The following is an 18,714-nucleotide window of genomic DNA, read 5'->3' on the forward strand; positions in this document are numbered from 1 at the left end:
CTAAGATAGGGAATTTAAATATGTTCTCTAAGTAGAGAAAAAGAAAATATTCCAGCAAAAGAATTAATGTCCAGAAATGGAAAGAAAAGTGAAGGATGAGGTCAAAGGTCTTTCTTAGGAGGAAAGGAAACCATAAAATTGAAACAGAAAAGCAAACTGAGTTTATATGAGAATATAGAGAGACTTATACAACATCTCAAGTCTATTCTAACATGGAAGCAGTATAAGGCTTCAATTGAAACAGCAAGAAAACTTTATTTATTTATTCACCCATTCAGCAAATAGCATTTATTATATATCAGAAACATTCTAGGCACTGTAGATAACAAGATTAATATGGTACAAAAGTCACCCTCAAACATGCATAATGAATCAGACAGATGTATAAAGAGAAAGTTAAGAAACAAGGTGGTGCCTACTGTGACTCATGGAAGCTTCGTGTGAAACAGAAAGTCATAGTTGAAAGCCTCACAGATGAGATAGGCTTGAATTGAATCTCAATAGTTTTATTAGCTTAATATGAGGATGAAATTGTGGAGTGGGGAGTAGCATTCCTGGCAGGGGGAACAGCAAGTACAAAGGCACAAGGCAAGTTAGGATATGGAAGATTTTTGAAAAACAAAACTATAAAATAATTAGCCTGAATTCCGGGATGTGCTGAAGTGTGAGTAATGAGAAATGAAAGAAACAGGGAAGATGGAAAAAGGGGAAGGATGAGCTTAAAGAGATTGTAGACAGGGATTAGTTCATGAGTGGCTTTACATGCCAGAATGAAGTTTTCATTTATCCTGAAAGGCAATGAGGAACACCTGAAGGCTCTGTCATAAGGCAGTATCATGGGTTTTGTGGAGAGACATGCCTGGGGATTGCAGGACACACTTCAGGAAGACAACTTGGGAGACAGTGAGGAGAAAAGATTTGAGGGTGCAGAACTGGAGGTTGGTCTGTGGGTTGAGATGAGTTATTATAACTCTGGACCAAAATTGTGAGGGTCTGACCTAAGGCAGTGTCAGGAAGGATGAATTTCTGGTGCCAATGATTGTGTAAATTTGATGGATGACATAGAGTAAAGGCTCATCACTGAAAAATAAAGCAAAACTATTTTAATGTAATTGTAGCCAGTCAATATTATATAATTTTTCATGTTGCTAGTATACTTTAAGCATGTGTAAATGATGTAACTTTTTTCTGTTAATTTTATAATTCTTGTCCAACTCAAGAGACATAGATCCTCTTGGCTAAAACCTCACAGAACTTTTCTCGGATCTTGTTGAAGACTGGTAGATACCCATGGCTTTCTAGTAAGGTAAGGGAAAACCAGAAACCAGCCCACAGGCCAGGGTTCAGAGTTAGCCAAGGGGCAGGCATTGGATTTCAGGCTCCTCAATGTGAGGTTCTGAGGATCTAGCACTATGGGAAATGGGAGTAGGCAGGTTCCTCTGGTGGGAAGAATATCAGGGGTGGAAAGATATTCATTAAATGGCTATGATGTTCAAGGTCACCCTCATGGGTATGTGGTCTGTGCAGTCACATAGATCCCCATGCTCAGAAGAGCCCCATGCTTTCATTTAACGTTCTGCTGGTGCTATCTTGAAATTCTTAGCAACTTTTTAACAAAGGCATCTGCACTTTCATTTTGCAATGGGCCCTGCACGTTATGTGGCTGTTCCTGGTAATGTGTGCTGAACAATGGTTATCTCATTTGCCCCTTCGTAAGACATCTATGAGGATAATATTTGATCTCTATTTTAGAGAAGGTCAAGCTGAGGTTCAAACAAGCAAAGTCATTGAACTAGAATACATACTTACTGAATGGTAGAGAGCTGAGATTCTACTCCAAAACTTTCTGATTCTAGCTATTAGTGAGCAAGTCCTTCCTTGATAGTTTGTCAGTCACTCACCCCAAGGGGTATGTATAGTGCCTGGCATGCTTACCATCCGCTGTCATAGACAAGGCAGGTGAGGGAGTGCCATAGCCTTCCTAGATAGAAAGCTTAGGTTTGCCAGACGCATGAGCATTACTTAGTATTTCAGAGTACAAGGGGTCAGGAGTCAGAATGACCAGGACTTGGATCCCAGCCCTCCCACTCTGTGAATCAGTATCTTTAACTGTGAAACAGGATAGTAATAGTATATACCTCAAAGGGTTGATGAGAGGATTAAATCAAAGCAACAAAACAGGCAAAGAGCAGAGCACAGAGCTCAGTCCATAGTGAACGCTCAGTAAATGTTGGCTGTTTCTATTTTATGAAGTTGTCTATGCTAAGTCAGGATGGTGGTAAGGCTGACTTTGAAGAAGTGAAAGTATGGAGGAATCCAGTTAGGAAGTATCAGTGAACACTAAATCTAGGCAGAACAAGCTAAGCTAAGCAGATGAATGCACTGTGACTTGATCCCCACGTTTATCTCAATTTGTTCTCATCATCCTGGCTGCAGAGCATGGGTCAGTGAAGAGCACTTCAAAAACTGAACTGACGTAAAACCTCTGCTCCATGATTAAACAATGAAGCTTTAACCATGACCACAGAAAAAGAACAGGCTCTCTCTCAGAGTAGCTTGTTCAGATAGATGAAAAGACAACCCGAAAGACTGCCTACATTTACAAATGCAAAGCTTATATGCAAACAGAAAGATAAACTGCAAGGCAGACTCTCCATACAGGCTGCATGTGCCACCTTCAGTGCACGTACTTTCTAAACCCTTTGCCTTCCTGCCACCATGACTTTGAAGTTGTCTTCCATAAATGCATTTCTGAGATTCACCTCTTGAATGCAAAAGACATAAGAGGCAAATATAAAAAATTAATATCCTATTAAGACTGAAAAGATATATTGGAGAATCATTATAAAATCTTCTGCCAAAACACAAAGAACAATGCATGCTTTCTATTTGAGGGCATGCAAAGTCTCAGGTAAGGCCTCAGATGAATCAAGATGGAGAAAGCAACTGAGGATAGTAACAATAATCTGACCCAACTTTTCTAATACACTTAGTTGAAGGAAGCATGGTAACTGTTTGGTGGCCCTACAGACTTTATGAAAACTGCAGATATTACAAGCGTCAGAACCAAATGCTCTTTTGCCTGTTGCTACACACACACACTCATCCCCAAATGTGTTTCTATGAAACTAGATAATGAAGTTATATAATACCACTGCACATTCTTACCCACTCTTATCAAGAGGTGAGATTTTGGTCTCCTTCCCATGAATCTGAGTGGACTTGTGGCTCCACTCAGATGGAGCCACTTACATGGCAGTAGTTATGCTATGTAACTTCCTAGATGAGGTCACAAACAGTCTTGCAGCTTCTGCCTGGTTCACGAAACACTAGACTACCAGACTAGTGACCATCCAAAACCACCATGCTAAAGAGGCTATGTGTAGGCACTTCGGTTGACTGTCTCAACTGATCCCAGCCTTCCAAGATGCCATACATGAGGGAAAGCATCTTACACCCTCCAAACAGGTGCATTTCCCCACTGAACACCACCAAACACCAACATCTGCTAATTCCACATGGAAGAAGAAGGCCAACTTAAATTCCTGACCCACAAAATTGTAAGATATAGTTATCGTTATTTTAAGTTGCTAGGTTCTAAGGTAGTTTGTCATAACCGGAACACTAGATAAACTGTTTTGAGTTTCCTTGACTCTAAAACCCAGTGAGTAAAACTATGGTCATATCTATTACACAGGAAAAATATTACTAGGTCTTACGTTCAGGAAACCAAGTCCCCTTTATGTTCTTCACAAATACTTAGAAAACTCAGAGGAAATGTCTCTATAATCGAGTCCTCTTGGCTTCCAAAGAAGTAAGAATCTAAGTTTTATATTGTCCTCCAGGCTCACTTGGATGCTTTGCTTTCAGTTGCTGCCAAGGCCACCATTTATATAAGCCTAACGCCCATGGTGCTAATGACTTTAACATTCTCAACAGCCTGAGGAGATCTTCATAAAAAAACATTGCACTTGCTGCTGTATTGCCTTTCTCTTGGCTTGGACTCTAGTTTAAAACCATGGGAGGGCTAGGTGAGAAGATGATTTTGTTTTGCTCAGAATGACCTTTCCTTTCTCTCCAGGTTTCACTCAGTCTTAGAATAAACTATCTTTCTATTTTGTGTGATCTCAAGCCTGGTTTCCCTAGCTCTTGATAAAATTAATTCCTGGTTCTTTAGATGTGGTGAAGTCTAAACCAACTACAGACGTTGTCCATGCTGGGAACTCTGGTATTCATAAAAAACACCCATTTAGATATAACACATCCCATTTAAAAGCATATTCTTGCTGTTGTTCATTTATTAAATAGATGGGCATGACATCTTTTGCTCTGAAATTTATATCTTACATGAAATCATTCCATATGCAATGAATGCTACGAGCCCATTACTTAACAGCCAAATGGGGAAGTCACATGTGCTTCACATTTAAAATTGCTATTTTGAGAATACTCTGAAATTTTACAACTCAAATCATTGCCTCTTTTCCTATTTTGAGTTCCATTTCTGAAATAACTAGATGACATAATCAAATATTCAAAAAATCTTCCAGAGTCATATTGAATAACTAAGTGTAAAAGAATTTATTAAGAATATCTTCTTGGCCGGGCGCGGTGGCTCAAGCCTGTAATCCCAGCACTTTGGGAGGCCGAGGCGGGTGGATCACGAGGTCGAGAGATCGAGACCATCCTGGTCAACATTGTGAAACCCCGTCTCTATTAATACAAAAAAAAAATTAGCTGGGCACGGTGGCGCGTGCCTGTAATCCCAGCTACTCAGGAGGCTGAGGCAGGAGAATTGCCTGAACCCAGGAGGCGGAGGTTGCGGTGAGCCGAGATCGCGCCATTGCACTCCAGCCTGGGTAACAAGAGCGAGACTCCGTCTCAAAAAAAAAAAAAAAAAAAAAAAAAAAAAAAAAAAAAAAAGAATATCTTCTTAGTGTTAGAAGCAAAATAATGGATGAGAAAGATCTCTACACTGAAAACTACAAGACACTAATGAAAGACACTGAAGAGGAGACAAATAATGGAAAGGCAGTCCATGCTCATAAACTCGAAAGAATTAATATTGTTAAAATATCCAAACTACCCAACACAAAATATAGATTCAATGCAATTCCTATTAAAATCTCAATGACATAGTCACAAAAATAGAAAATAATACTAAAATTTGTATGGAACTACCAAAGACCTGAAATAGTCAAAATGATTCTGATTAAAGAAAAAAAAAAAGGTTGGAAGCATCTTACTTCCTGATTTAAAATTATATTACAAAGCTATAGTAACCAAAAAAGTAATAGTACAGGCATTAAAAACAGACAAAGAACAGAAAAACAGAATACGGAGCCAAGATATAAATCCAAACATATATGGTGAACTAATTTTAACACAGATGTCAAAAAGACACAACAGGATAAGGAAAATCTCTTCAATAAATGGTACTGGAAAAAACTTTTCACATTTCAAAGAATAAAATTGGACGCATATCATATACCATACACAAAATTCAAGTCAAAATTTTTTAAAAAGACCTGAAACCATAAAACACTTAGAAGGACCCATAGAGGAGGAAAAGCTCCTTGACATTGGTCTTGGCAATGATTTCTTGGATCTCACACCAAAAATTCAGTTTACAAAAGCAAAAATTAAATAAATAGGACTACATCAAACTAAAAAACTTCTGCATAGCGAGGAAAACAGTCAACAAAATGAAGAGGTAATCTACAAATTGAGAAAAATAATTTGCAAAGCATATATTGGATAATTGGATAAGAGGTCAGTGTCCAAGATTTATAAAGAACATGTACAACTCAATGGTAAGAAAATACATAACACAAATAAAAAATGGGCAAAATACTTGAATAAATATTTCTCCAAAGATGACATAAAAATGGTCAATAGATATATGAAATGGCATTCCACATCACTAATCATCAGGGCATTGCATTGCAAACCACTATGCCATATCGCCTCACACAATTAGGATGGCTGTTATCAAAAAGACATGAGATAACAAGTGTTGTCAGGGGTGCAGAGAAAAGGGAACCCTTCTAAACTGTTGGTAGGAATGTAGATTGGTGAAGCCATTATGAAAAACAGTATGGAGGTTCCTAAATAAATTAAAAATAGAAATACCATATGACCCAGAAATCCATCTTCTGAGTATATATTAAAAGAGAAAGATATCTGCACTCCCATGTTCATTGCAGCACTAATCACAATAGCCAATATATGAAAAAAACTTAGATGTCCATCAATAGAAAACATAGATAAAGAAACTGGTGTATATATATATACATACACACACAATGGAAATTATTCAGCCTTAGAAATGGAGGAGATCCTGCCATTTGTCGCAACATAGATGGACTTGGAGAACATTATACTAAGGGAAATAAGCCAGTAACAGAAAGAAAACTTGCTTTATCTCACTTATAAATGTAATCATAAGGTGAAAAACAAATCAAATATTTAGAGACAAAGAACAAAACAGTGGTTATCATTGGGGTGGAGAGAAGAATTTGGAGGAATGCAGTTCAAACAATACAAAGCAGCAAATATACCGCATGAACAAGCTGAAAGATCTAATGTACAACAGGAAGACTATAGTTAATAATAGTGCATTGTACTTGGGATTTTTGTTACATAAGTAGATTATAGCTGCTCTTGCCACAGGGGCAGAAGTGGTTAACTGTGTGAGATAATGGATATGTTAATTTTTCCCACCCCACACCCATTTTACTATACACACACACACACACACACACACACACACACACATATATATATATGTATCTCCTATAGCATCATATATATATTAAATATACACAATATATTTTTTTAAAGCTGGTAATGTTTCTTACTGTAACTATCTGTCATGAACAGCTCATTGTAAAAAAGGAAGGTCATGAAGACATTTACTTTTCTTTTTTTTTTTTGCTTTTATCATGATTTGAAATTGTAAGACTGAATATGAATATACCTGATTCAGATGGTTGATGTGTACACTCGCATGAACATAGCATGCTGCCCAAATGGTGGTATGAAATACTCCTGGTGGTACACAAGATTACTTTAAGTGGAACATATAAATATCTTACATTGGAATGTTTATGTATTAGTTAAATGTGTATTTGAAGCTAAAATATGCAGGTAGCACATAAAACTTATCTTTAGACATGTTGATGGATAAAGTACCACCAGATCACCAGATGTATCCCCATCCATTTCTCTTGCTCTCTTCCTTTCTCCTCTTTCTTCTTATCTTTCCCAATCCCTCCTTCTTTTCCTCTACCCATGCAAATGCTAAAGAAGCCTCTTCAGCCCTCCCTATTTCCACACACCAGTTTTTATTGACTCAACAGCTTAGTTCAGCTTGAGATTTGCATTCAAATACATAACCAGCTTATAAACAAAGGTTTCCCCTTTGGAGGCATTCTCCCTTTTTAAAAAAAGGCAGTTAATTATAAATAAATTGTTTTTGCTGTAATGTGTGTATGTATACACACATACTTATATGCATATATATATACACACACACACACATACATATATATGTATATGTATCCATATATCTATATCACACAAAATTGAAAACCTAATCATATTAAAAAGAATTGAGTTTTCTTGGGCATTTTACTATGTCATCAGATAATTAAATTTTAAAATGTAAAAATAAATAAATTGAAGTGCATCAATCTGTAAATACAATGAGGGACAATGACTGGGGTAACAAATTGAGACCTGTTCATGACATAACTTTTAGACCAGTATTTAAGTCATTTTTCTACATCAACTTTCCTCATCTGTAAATGGGAGATAATTCATATTTATTTGAAGGTTACTGGGAAAATTGAATAAAATAACGTATATGCTGCTTGGTATAATAAAATTGATTAGGTCTATTATTACTTGGATTTTGCAGTATACTTTTTACTTTTCTAAGTTAAAAAAAGCTTAAAACCAATGTTTTCACTAAATATTTATTTATGTTTGCTTCTATTTGAAGCTAGTGATCCTAGTTTTGTATTCAGGGTAGTGATTTAGTTTTCTTTTCTTGTAATTTATTTAAGTAAAATAAAACAATGAATCAGAATAAAGAAAAACATCAAGTAAGCAATAACTCAGGAGATAGACACATGGAAATGGCAAACCTTGATGGTGATGTGAGAATGAATAAGTTTGAGTCCAGAGTTATCCATAACTTTGTCAAAACCCATGATTCTCTTTTAAAATAAATAGTTGCATTTCCATTTTTACTATTTAGAAATAAAAATCATCACAATAAAACTTGCCTACTATAACATTATTTTCATATATACATATAGTAACACAAAATAAAAATGAAGTAATTTACTCTGATAATCTGATAGTATATATCTCAACAGAAATGCTCAGATAGGACTGACTAGAGCAGAGATATAATAAAACAGTTGGATAATTGGACCAGTATGTAGAATCACTGCAAATGCCATGGCTGTGAGTGCAGATCACCTGAATATGTGCTCCATCAGACCGACAAGTGCTGTGAGCCACTAACAAGATTTTCTTACATGGTGAAATTCTGAACATTAAATAAAGTTCAATCTTCCCTCACTTACACTACAGTTTTATTCTTGGAAACTCAGTGGGAAATAAAGCCTTTCAAAAAACACTTTGCATGTTAAGTTCAGGATTCAGGTAATTAGAAAGCAGTGTTTCACCTCCTGGAAAGTCTGACTGGGCACTAGAAAGTCATGCAAGAAACCAGACAATTCTTCAATTGCAAGATTATTCCACACATTGTAGTGTATTTGGCATCTGACTGTTGCCCAATAAATGACAAAAGCACTCTCCTAATTACTGAGTCAAAAACCTCCAAAAATTTGCAAAATTCCGTGGGAGATGGTAGCATCTCCATCTCCATAGAGAATCAGTGACTTAAGAGCAAGGACCTTGAAGTCAAGCAAGAATGTTTATGCATTTGGGGTTTTTTATTTACTAGTTTGTAATATTGGGCAAATGACTTCTAATCTATTCAATATAAATGTAACTAGATGTTTTTGGTTGAATTTTGTCTTCCCCAAAAGATATGTTACAGTCTAATCCGCAGTACCTCAAAGTGGGACCTTTTTTTGAAGATAGGGTCTCTACAGAGGTAACCAAGTTAAAAGGAGGTCATTAGAGTAGGACCAAATCCAATGTGGCTGATGTCCTTATTAAAAAGGAGAAATCTGGACACAATCACATAGGGAGATCTTTATGTAAAGATGAAGGCAGAGATCTGGGTGACACTCTATAAGCCAAGGATCACCAAAGCTTTCCACCAAACCATCAGCAGTGAAGTGAGAGGCATGAGACAGATTCTTTCTCACATCCCTCAGAAAGAACCAACTCAGCTTACATCTAGATGGACTACTAGCTTCCAGAACTATGATGTAATAAATGTTTAAGCCACTCAGTTTGTGGTACTTTATAATGGTAGCCCTAACAAACTAATATACCATGATAATATTTTTGAAAAATTGGCAATTTTGCAAAAACCACCTTAAATATTTGTTTTCTATGTTTTTCTTTCCAGGAAACTGATGACATTGGACCTACTAATATGCAAATAGGTTTGAAAAAGAAGCTTTCTGTAGAAAGGATAGATATGATAAGATAAACATATAAAAGCTAAGGCTGGTAGATCCAATCATGATTGTCTTTCATGCTATTAGGGAAGACACAACTTGTTGACATTAAAGTTCTGCCAATGAGCTAGAGTGAGGAAGAAAACAAATAGGATATGATATCTCAATGTGTCCTTTCTCAGCTTAGAGGATAACAAAAAAAGAAAAAAAAACAAGGAAAACCAGAGATGATCTCCCACTATGGGGTTTTATAGCTCTGAAGCATGAAGAAATTGTGTTGGATAGCTTTTTTGCTATCATTTTTTCTGTAAGGTCAGGAGAGCAATCATAGCATTAAGGGACAAGTAGGCAAAGCAGCACAATCACAGAATGTCAAAATGTATCTGGGGAGGATGAGATAAGCATCTGCTTTCGAAAGCATATTAAAAGAAAATGATCCTTGAAGGAAGGAAGGAGGAAACCTGAAGTCATAAGCATATTTTTTAAAAACCCAGAAATCCAGACATCTTTAAAGTACCCATAGGCTAATAATCAATTTCAATTCCTTTCAGCAAGTGTTTACTAAGAAACTACATCTGAAGAACACTGCTTGAGACCCAAAGCTCCAGGCATTGGGGATGTAGAAGTGTGCCTTCAAAAGCTCACAACTACATCTACAGACAGATATTTATATAAATAGCAATAATGCAGTATGATTAGCCTAGGGTAGATGGCAAATTTCAGTCTTGTAACTGGATCAATTAGTTTTCTTAGAAAGTCAGACAATTCCCCATGGTGACTAGCTTAAAGGGACCTGGTGCCTTTAATGATTTCCACCCAATTGTGTCTAAGGCTGCGGAGACATCTTATTAAAAACCTGGGCTCAGGAAATTCTTGCTCCCACCCTGTGTGCCATACTTTCTACCTGTCTAGCCTGTAAGTTTCCATTGATTGGTCTTGACACCTAGATTCAGACATTGTGAAGAGACTTAAAAAGGAATATACTCATATGGATTTGGAGCAACCAACACAAGGCATCCATCTTAAGAAGGACAAGTCTGCAGTCAGTGGATATTTCATTCAAAGGAAATCTTTTCCCCTTTGTTCCATCAGATGGCAGCTTTATCACTCCCTGCCAGTCTGCATTTGCAGTAATATCCTCCATTTTCTTTTATCTCAGGTCTCCTTTCAATGATTTTGGTATAATTACATAGAGCTGGAATCCTTTTGTTTTATCATATTTGCTATGTAGGCCTTATCTATTGACACTGGGAAGGAAACAATTGTCTGAACTGTGTTCCCAGTGCCAAAGAATTGAGGTATCCTGTCCCAAAGAGATATTCTGCAATACTTCATAATTACTGTATATCCAAAATCCACATCATCAGGGAATATCCTCGAAGGTAAAATAACTTACAAAATGGGATGAAATTTCCATATGCAGGCTCTTCTTCTTGGCATTGATCTCAATGCTTCAAAGTAATGACAGTAAGATATAGAAGCCAGGGATGCTGCTAAGCATCTACACTGCACAGGACAGCCTTCTACCACAAGAATTACTGGTCCAAACTATCAACAGTGGCAAGGTTGAGAAACCCTGAGTTAGAGTACAATTTAAATATTGTTACACAAAGACATCAAAATAAGTGACTCAAACAAGATAGAAAAACAACAAAACAAGATAGAAGTTTTGTTGTCTGCAGTGGAAAAGTGGATCTGTAAACATACCCAGGTTCCTTCTATCTTGTTGCTCTGCATTTCACTATAGTATTGTCCTTGTCAAATGGTTGAAGCTGACTTTCCAGCCTTGTCTTAACTTTTTTTTAAGGGAAGGAATAAACATTATTGTAATATTGTTACAAAGAAAAAAAGCTGAAACTATCTTTTTTTTTAAGTCGGTAAATAAACTTTAGCAACATCTTAGCCATTATTGTTTCCATTTCAAATGTATAATTTCTTTTCTTCTTTTAATTTAATTTAATTTTCTTTTTTTTTCAGACAGAGTCTCACTCTGTCACCCAGGCTGGAGTACAGTGGCACAATCTTAGCTCACTGCAACCTCCAGGCCCTCTGGGTTCAAGCAATTCTCCTGCCTCAGCCTCCTGTGTAGCTAGGATTACAGGCGCATGCCACCACCCACAGTTAATTTTTTTTTATTTTTAGTAGAAATGGGGTTTCACCACGTTGGTCAGACTGGTCTTGAACTCCTGACCTAGTGATCTGCCAGCTTTGGCCCCCAAAGTGCTGAGATTACAGGCATGAGCCACCGTGCCTGGCCAATTTAATTTCATTTTAAGTTCCACAGTACATGCACAGGATGTGCAAGTTTGTTACATAGATAAATGTGTGCCATGGTGGTTTGCTGTACCTATCAACAAAGCATTCCCCTTGAAAACCAGCAGAAGACAAGGATGCCCTCTCTTACCACTCCTATTCAACATAGTACTAGAAGTTCTGGCCAGGGCAATCAGGCAAGAGAAAGAAATACAGGGTATTCAAATAGGAAAAGAGGACGTCAAACTGTCTCTGTTTGTACATGACGTGATCCTATATCTAGAAAATCCCATCATCTCAGCCCAAAAGCTTCTTCAGCTGTTTTAAATTTTTAACATATGTGTATTAGTTTGCTTGGGCTGCCACAAGAAAACAACACAGACTTGGTAGCTTAAACAACAGAAATTTTTTATCACAGCTCTGGAAGCTAGATGTCTAAGATCACAGTGCTGACAGGTTTAGTTTCTCCTGAGGCCTCTCTTCTTGGCTTGCAGACAGCTGCCTTCCTACCGTATTTTCATGTGGCCTTTGTTTTGTGTATGCACACCTTCAGTGCCTCTCCTGCTTCCTATGAGGACTCTAGTCATATTGGATTAGATCCCCACCCTTATGACCTCATTTAACACTATCTTTTTAAAGGCTCTATTTCAATCATATTTTAGGTTATGACTTCAATATATGTACTTTCTAGGACAAAATTCTGTCCAAAACCTCGGAAAAGGAAAGGAGATAAATAAGAGAACAATTTCACTTTCAGGTATTTTATCCAGAAATTGCATAAAACATTCCTTCTCATATCTCGTGGCCTAAAACTTAGTCACAAACCCAACCTACTTAAAAAGAATACTGGGAAATATTTTTTTTCTAGTTTGGTAGCCATGCACTAGCTAAAACTCAGGGAATTATGTTATTACAAGGGAAAAGGAAAGCTATTAATGAAAAAAGTGAAATTTTTGAATACTGGGAAAATAATAGTGTTCTCTGTTTTATTTTTCTTTTTAATTGTACTTTAGGTTCTAGGGTGTATGTGCAGATCATGCACAATTGTTGCATAGGTACATACATGGCAAGGTGATTTGCTGCCTGCATCCCCCCGGTCACTTTTATCTGGCATTTCTCCCCATGTTATCCCTCCCCAACCTCCCCACTCCCCCCACTGTCCCTCCCTTAGTCCCCCCCAACAGACCCCAGTGTGTGATGCTCCCCTTCCTGTGTCCATGTGTTCTCATTGTTCAACACCTGCCTATGAATGAGAACATACTGTGTTTGATTTTCTGTTCTTGTGTCAGTTTGCTGAGAATGATGGTTTCCAGATTCTTCCATGTCCCTACAAAGGGCAGGAACTTATCCATTTTTTAATGGCTACATAGTATTCTATGATGTATATGTGCCACATTTTTGTTGTCCAGTCTATCATTGATGGGCATTTGGGTTGGTTCCAGGTCTTTGCTATTTTACAGTGCCACAATGAACATACGTGTGCATGTGTCTTTATAATGATTTATAATCCTTTGGATATATTTTTGATCTAGCATTTCTCCCATTTCTCCCTCTTGAATTTACCTTAAGTACCAGGGCCCATTTGCTAATGATATATATTCCTACATACAGCCCAAGGACTGCAGACACCTTACACATCCCTAGATCCTCTTTTTTTTTAAAGAGAGCCACAAAACTGCAGTCACAAGAAAATACCTAGTATTTCCACAGTGGCAGTTTTGAGCCCAGGCAAAGTTACTCTAACCTGAGATGCTATGTGTCTCCTGTTTTGTGTTTAGAATTTAAGAGAATAGTGAGAAAGGCTCTATGGCCAGGTTACTGGAAAAGAAAATGCATATGTTGATTTTTTTTTTAACTGACTTCCCTTTTTTGCAGGGAACATACAGATCTCTGTCTTTAATGACTGGAACTGAGATGTAGTTCTTTAAGGCTTAATATTTGGGAAATACTCCCATATAAAAGTTGTTAATATACAAATAACTATTATATATAACATATATTTTAAGAATGACCAAAATATAATAGTAACATCTTTTTTTAACATATATTAATTCAGTTAATATATGTTAACTATCATTGATATTGAATAGTTACAATTCTAATTCTAAATTTCTAGGCAGTTTATGCTGCTAATGGTTAAAACAAGGCTATCATCCAAGTCATCTGTGGAACTTCTATAACAGGCTGCACATACGTGAAATACCATTAAGCCTTAATGGGAGTTACGGAGCAATTGATAGGTTGAAAGAAGACAACTTCTCACAACTCTCTAATGAGCACCAAAGAAAGCCAACTCACCGTTTTTCTTGTAGAACATAATTTCTCCTTTGAATTCTGTTTTCTCCTCCAATGACTTTTCTATTTGAAGCATCAGTTGCTCATTGGTTTCAACTCCAAATAAGAACTTGCAGCTACAACTCTTCTGCATGACTTCAGTTCGGGCAAATCCAGCAAGCTCACAGAAGCCATCGGAACAATAGACTATGGGGAAACCCTTAGCCACCTGGGCATTGGCGAGGATGAAGTTGCTATCTATAGAAAAACAAGGAGAAGATACTCAGCAACTAGAAAAGTGTGAGAAATTTATACACAATTCCTGTATAAATTATAAGCACATGTGTTTAGCTAACTGCCTAAAGACATGTTCTGATGTGCTACAGGGGAAAAGAGACACTCCAAAACATAAAATGAACTTGACCAGCAGAAGTATGCATTAAGTTCTGACTTTGGTTTGCATTTTGAAACACACTGTGGAAGAAACATAGTGTTCACTGGTCTGCTTTGTAGCACCTACCATCTAGTTGGCAATAAGGGATGATGCTTTTGATCATGGCTTCTAGATTCATATACTGAATCTACCATGTAACAATAGGTGAACTTGAAAAAGTTACTCAAGAATTCTAAACCTCAACTTCCTTAGATCTGCTTTCCCCAAAAGCATATCCTGAGACAAAGGTTTGGGCATAATTAGTTTAATTGGGAGGTGATTCCAAGAAGAAAGCAAGTAGCAAATTGAGATAGGGAAGAGACGAAAGATAATGAAGGGTAAGTTATAAAAGGGTTTGCCACTGTCGGCAAAATATATGGGTCCTGAAATAATTGTGAGGAGCACAACTAAAGATTTTCCCACAAAAGACAGAGAAAGCAGAAGTATTTATCCACTAATGTCCACACATAATTGGTTAAGTTCACGCCTGGAATATCAATATGTTGGCACTTCTGACCTATCCATTTGAGCTAAGTGCATTCTCCAGAGATCACTCTGGCAGCAAGATGCCAGAAAACAGTGGTATATAAGGAAATTGTCTGCATATGATCTCCAAGTGAATCAAGGTGATATTATCAGGGCACTGACAGGTATGTTACAATAATAATAATAATGTTATTTACTTCATAAGTGTATTGTAGGAATTAATGAGATTATGCATATTATATGCCTAGTAAAGTGTCTGGCACAAACAACTACTCAATAAAAAATTAATATTGTTAGGAGTGCTATTCAGGCTGGGCACAGTGGCTCACACCTGTAATCCTTGCACTTTAGGAGGCCAAGGCGGGCAGATTACGAGGTCAGGAGTTCGAGACTGGCCTAACCAACATGGTGAAACCCCATCTCTACTAAAAATACAAAAATTAGCCAGGTGTGGTGGCACATGCCTGTAATCCCAGCTACTCGGGAGGCTGAGGCAGGAGAATCACTTGAAACCGGAAAGCAAAAGTTGCAGCAGTGAGCCAAGATCATGCCACTGTACTCCAGCCTGGGCAACAAAAGAAACTCCATCTCAAATAAATAAATAGAGTGCTGTTCACATATTTATGGTTATGATATTAACATAAAAGACTTACAAGACAATCAAAATGGTACACTATTAAGTAATTGGTAATAGTAAACTATTATTAAGTGCTTAGAGGTAACTCCTGGGGAAGAAAGTCAATGTTCAGAGAAGGTTTCCATGGGATAAATTTTTTTGAGATTTAAAGGACAAATATAATGTCGACAGGGGGAAAAGAAAAGATGCACATTGGAGATGGGGTTTAAGATAAGGCATTCATAAAATGTGTTGGTGGGTGACTTTTAGGTTCAGTATGAATGAATTAGAGACTATTATCAAATTACTCATTCACACATGAAACAAATGTTGGACACTTGGTATTTTGAAAGATATAAAAATGGAAAAACTACAGGATAAGTTAATTTTTTAAAAAAGCAAGATTCAACATAGTATTTTATATGAGCTATTTATCTGAAAAATGTGTGTGTATATATATATATATATGCACATGTGTACGCATACCAAACATGAAATGTTTTTATATACCTAAAAATAAATGGAATCCGGTAACCGTGTTGTCTCTAGAGAGAGCAACTATGGGCAGAGGTGGGAGAAACACTTATTTTTCCCATATACCCTACTGTACATTTTAAATTTTATCCCACATGCTTTAGATATTGCCTATTCAAAAAATCGTAAGTTTAAATGAGATTTACAGCAGGCAGACTCTCTTTCCTGCCATGAGAAAGAAGGTACTCCAGCTACTTCTTGATGGCCAGTCAGAGAAGCACTGAAAATCTATTCCATGTGTTTCTCCATCTCCTTTTAAGCTTTTGTTGTTTGTTTCCAAACATAGTCCACCATCAGTTAGCAGACTCAAATCCACTCTACTCAGCTTTGCTCCAATCAGCACCTAACCCACCATACCAAGTATAGTGTAAGAATCAGCATCTCGCCTCTGCCCAGCTGGCTCTTCTACCTTCCCAGCCACTGTCTCCCTCTGAAAGGGAGAGCTGGAGACACACACTGAGAAACTTGAATTACTAATTGCTTTGATGCCACAGCAGTGAATTAGATGACCCTAGACTCATAATTAATTAATTATCTCACATTTTGCAGAATCGCTTGTTGACTATATATTGTGGGACTCTGTCCCAGATGTGGATGCAAAAAGTTCATTAGATGTGGTCCCAGACCTTAACGATCACATAGTCATAAACATGTGGGAGTCTCCAGAGGAGGGGCACCCTCCTACTGAGGGTTGTGGTCTCAGTCTCATCAACTCTGCACAACTTTGGGTCACTTTAACAATAGTGTGTGTCCCCTACTCCGTTTTGAAATTTTGGCTGGAAGATTACTTAGAAAATATAGATATTTAGCATTGACAAAGTACTCAATATCCTAAAAAAGAGCTTTTAATGCACTTTCTGAAGCCATTTTTCAGTTCACTGCTGACATGTTTATTAACTTTCTATTATATGATAATGCCAGGTAACATGATTTTACCATATGGCAAGCCGTAGGGTGAGGTGAAGGAGGTGTTTAAAGAAGAATAAGCATAATATCTAGCTCTAAGATATTGTAATTTAATTAAAGAAATGCATGTACATAAATAACACTAAAACATACCATATAAATACCAAATCAGTGGTACACAAGTAATAGGTACTACCAGAGTTGAGAAATGAAATACTCTGGGATCTGAAACGGTTAGATTGGAATAAGACAAAAATAGATCAAGATGACCTATTATAAGTCCAGGAATGTTAGAAGCAGATGCTTGGATGAAATAGGCTCAGAGAATGAAAAAGGAAACAAGAATTGCAAACAGAATAAACATTGCATTTTATCCTAAAGTCCAGTTCTTAAACTAGTTATACAGATGCAATAGCTTTCTTTGTTAGTATTTGACTAGTATATCTTTTCCCATATTCCTACTTTCAAGGACTTATGTTTTAGTTGTATCTTGCACACGGCATATATCAAATTTTTTTAAGTGTAATAGAAAAATACATTCTTCAACCTAAGATTGATAAGTTTACTTTTATTATTATAATTATATTACATTTTTTTTACCAACTTAATTTGTATGTTCTTTTCACTATGTTTTGTCATTTTACCTTTTCTATTTTTTTTTATTTTTTGAAAGAAAGGCTGGGAGTGCAGTGACACAATCAGCTCACTGTAGACTCAACTTCTTGGGTTCAAGTGATCCTCCCACCTCAGTCACTAGAGTAGCTGTGATTAAAGGTGCACACTACCACACCTGGCTAATTTTTGTAGAGATGGGGTTTTGCCATGTTGCCTTCATGTTGCCCAGTCTGGTCTTGTATTCTTGAGCTCAAGTGATTCACTCACCTTGGCCTTGCTGGGATTACAGGCATAAGATACCACACTCAGCTTGCCTTTGCCATTTTTAAAAATTAGAAAATATAGGATATCCCATCAAGATTGTATAATATTATTAAACAATAATAAATACCTGTAGATCATTCATGCAATGAAAAACCCTGTGTATACCATGCAAATTATATGTCCTTCCTTCCCCAGAGAAGAAGCTCATAACTTGAATTTTTGTAATAATCACTCGCATTTATGTAGTTTTCACCCCTTATGTATCCTCATGAAACATAGTGCCTATTTTAAAATATTTAGGAAATACTTAATGATATTTCATTTGGTATAGTTCTTAGTTATTAGCTTTGTTTATTAATTTCCTTATAATTATTTATAAATATAAGAAAAGACAAGTCCTTCAGAGCTACAATAAACTTTTGACAAAAGATGGTGAAGGATTCACAAAGTTGACTGATCTGTATGTTTCAATTAAAGATTATGGTGTGTTTGAGGTGGTTAATTCTTTCTAAAAATATACTGCAAAAACAAAGCAAAAAATAAAGGCATGTATTTGGCCTTTTCTGTTTATATTTAGCACTTGTCCTCGATATGTAATTGCATTTCAATTCTAAAGAGAATTTAGTGGCAGTCTGAGCTTCATAAAGCTTAGCGTACTAGCTACGTGCATGGTCCTTGTATTTGGGAGAGTAGCCTCTCTCGCCCAGCTATCTACTTGGAAACAC

The 18,714-nt window shown here is 36.8% G+C and overlaps 1 protein-coding gene across 1 annotated transcript in view; it reads right to left on the reverse strand.

The window, feature by feature from the left end:
- The window catches only part of KCNH8 (potassium voltage-gated channel subfamily H member 8), a 341,633-nt gene that overhangs the window by 223,303 nt on the left and 99,616 nt on the right, over nt 1-18,714 (reverse strand). The window contains exon 2 of the mRNA XM_012466726.2: nt 14,160-14,393. Coding sequence (XP_012322149.1) covers nt 14,160-14,393 — 234 coding nt within the window. The remainder of the gene's footprint in view (nt 1-14,159; nt 14,394-18,714) is intronic.

The sequence above is a fragment of the Aotus nancymaae genome, unplaced genomic scaffold (assembly GCF_030222135.1).
Source record: "Aotus nancymaae isolate 86718 unplaced genomic scaffold, 86718_ANA_hifiasm-v0.15.2.pri h1tg000019l, whole genome shotgun sequence".
NCBI classification, from domain to species: Eukaryota; Metazoa; Chordata; class Mammalia; order Primates; family Aotidae; genus Aotus; species Aotus nancymaae.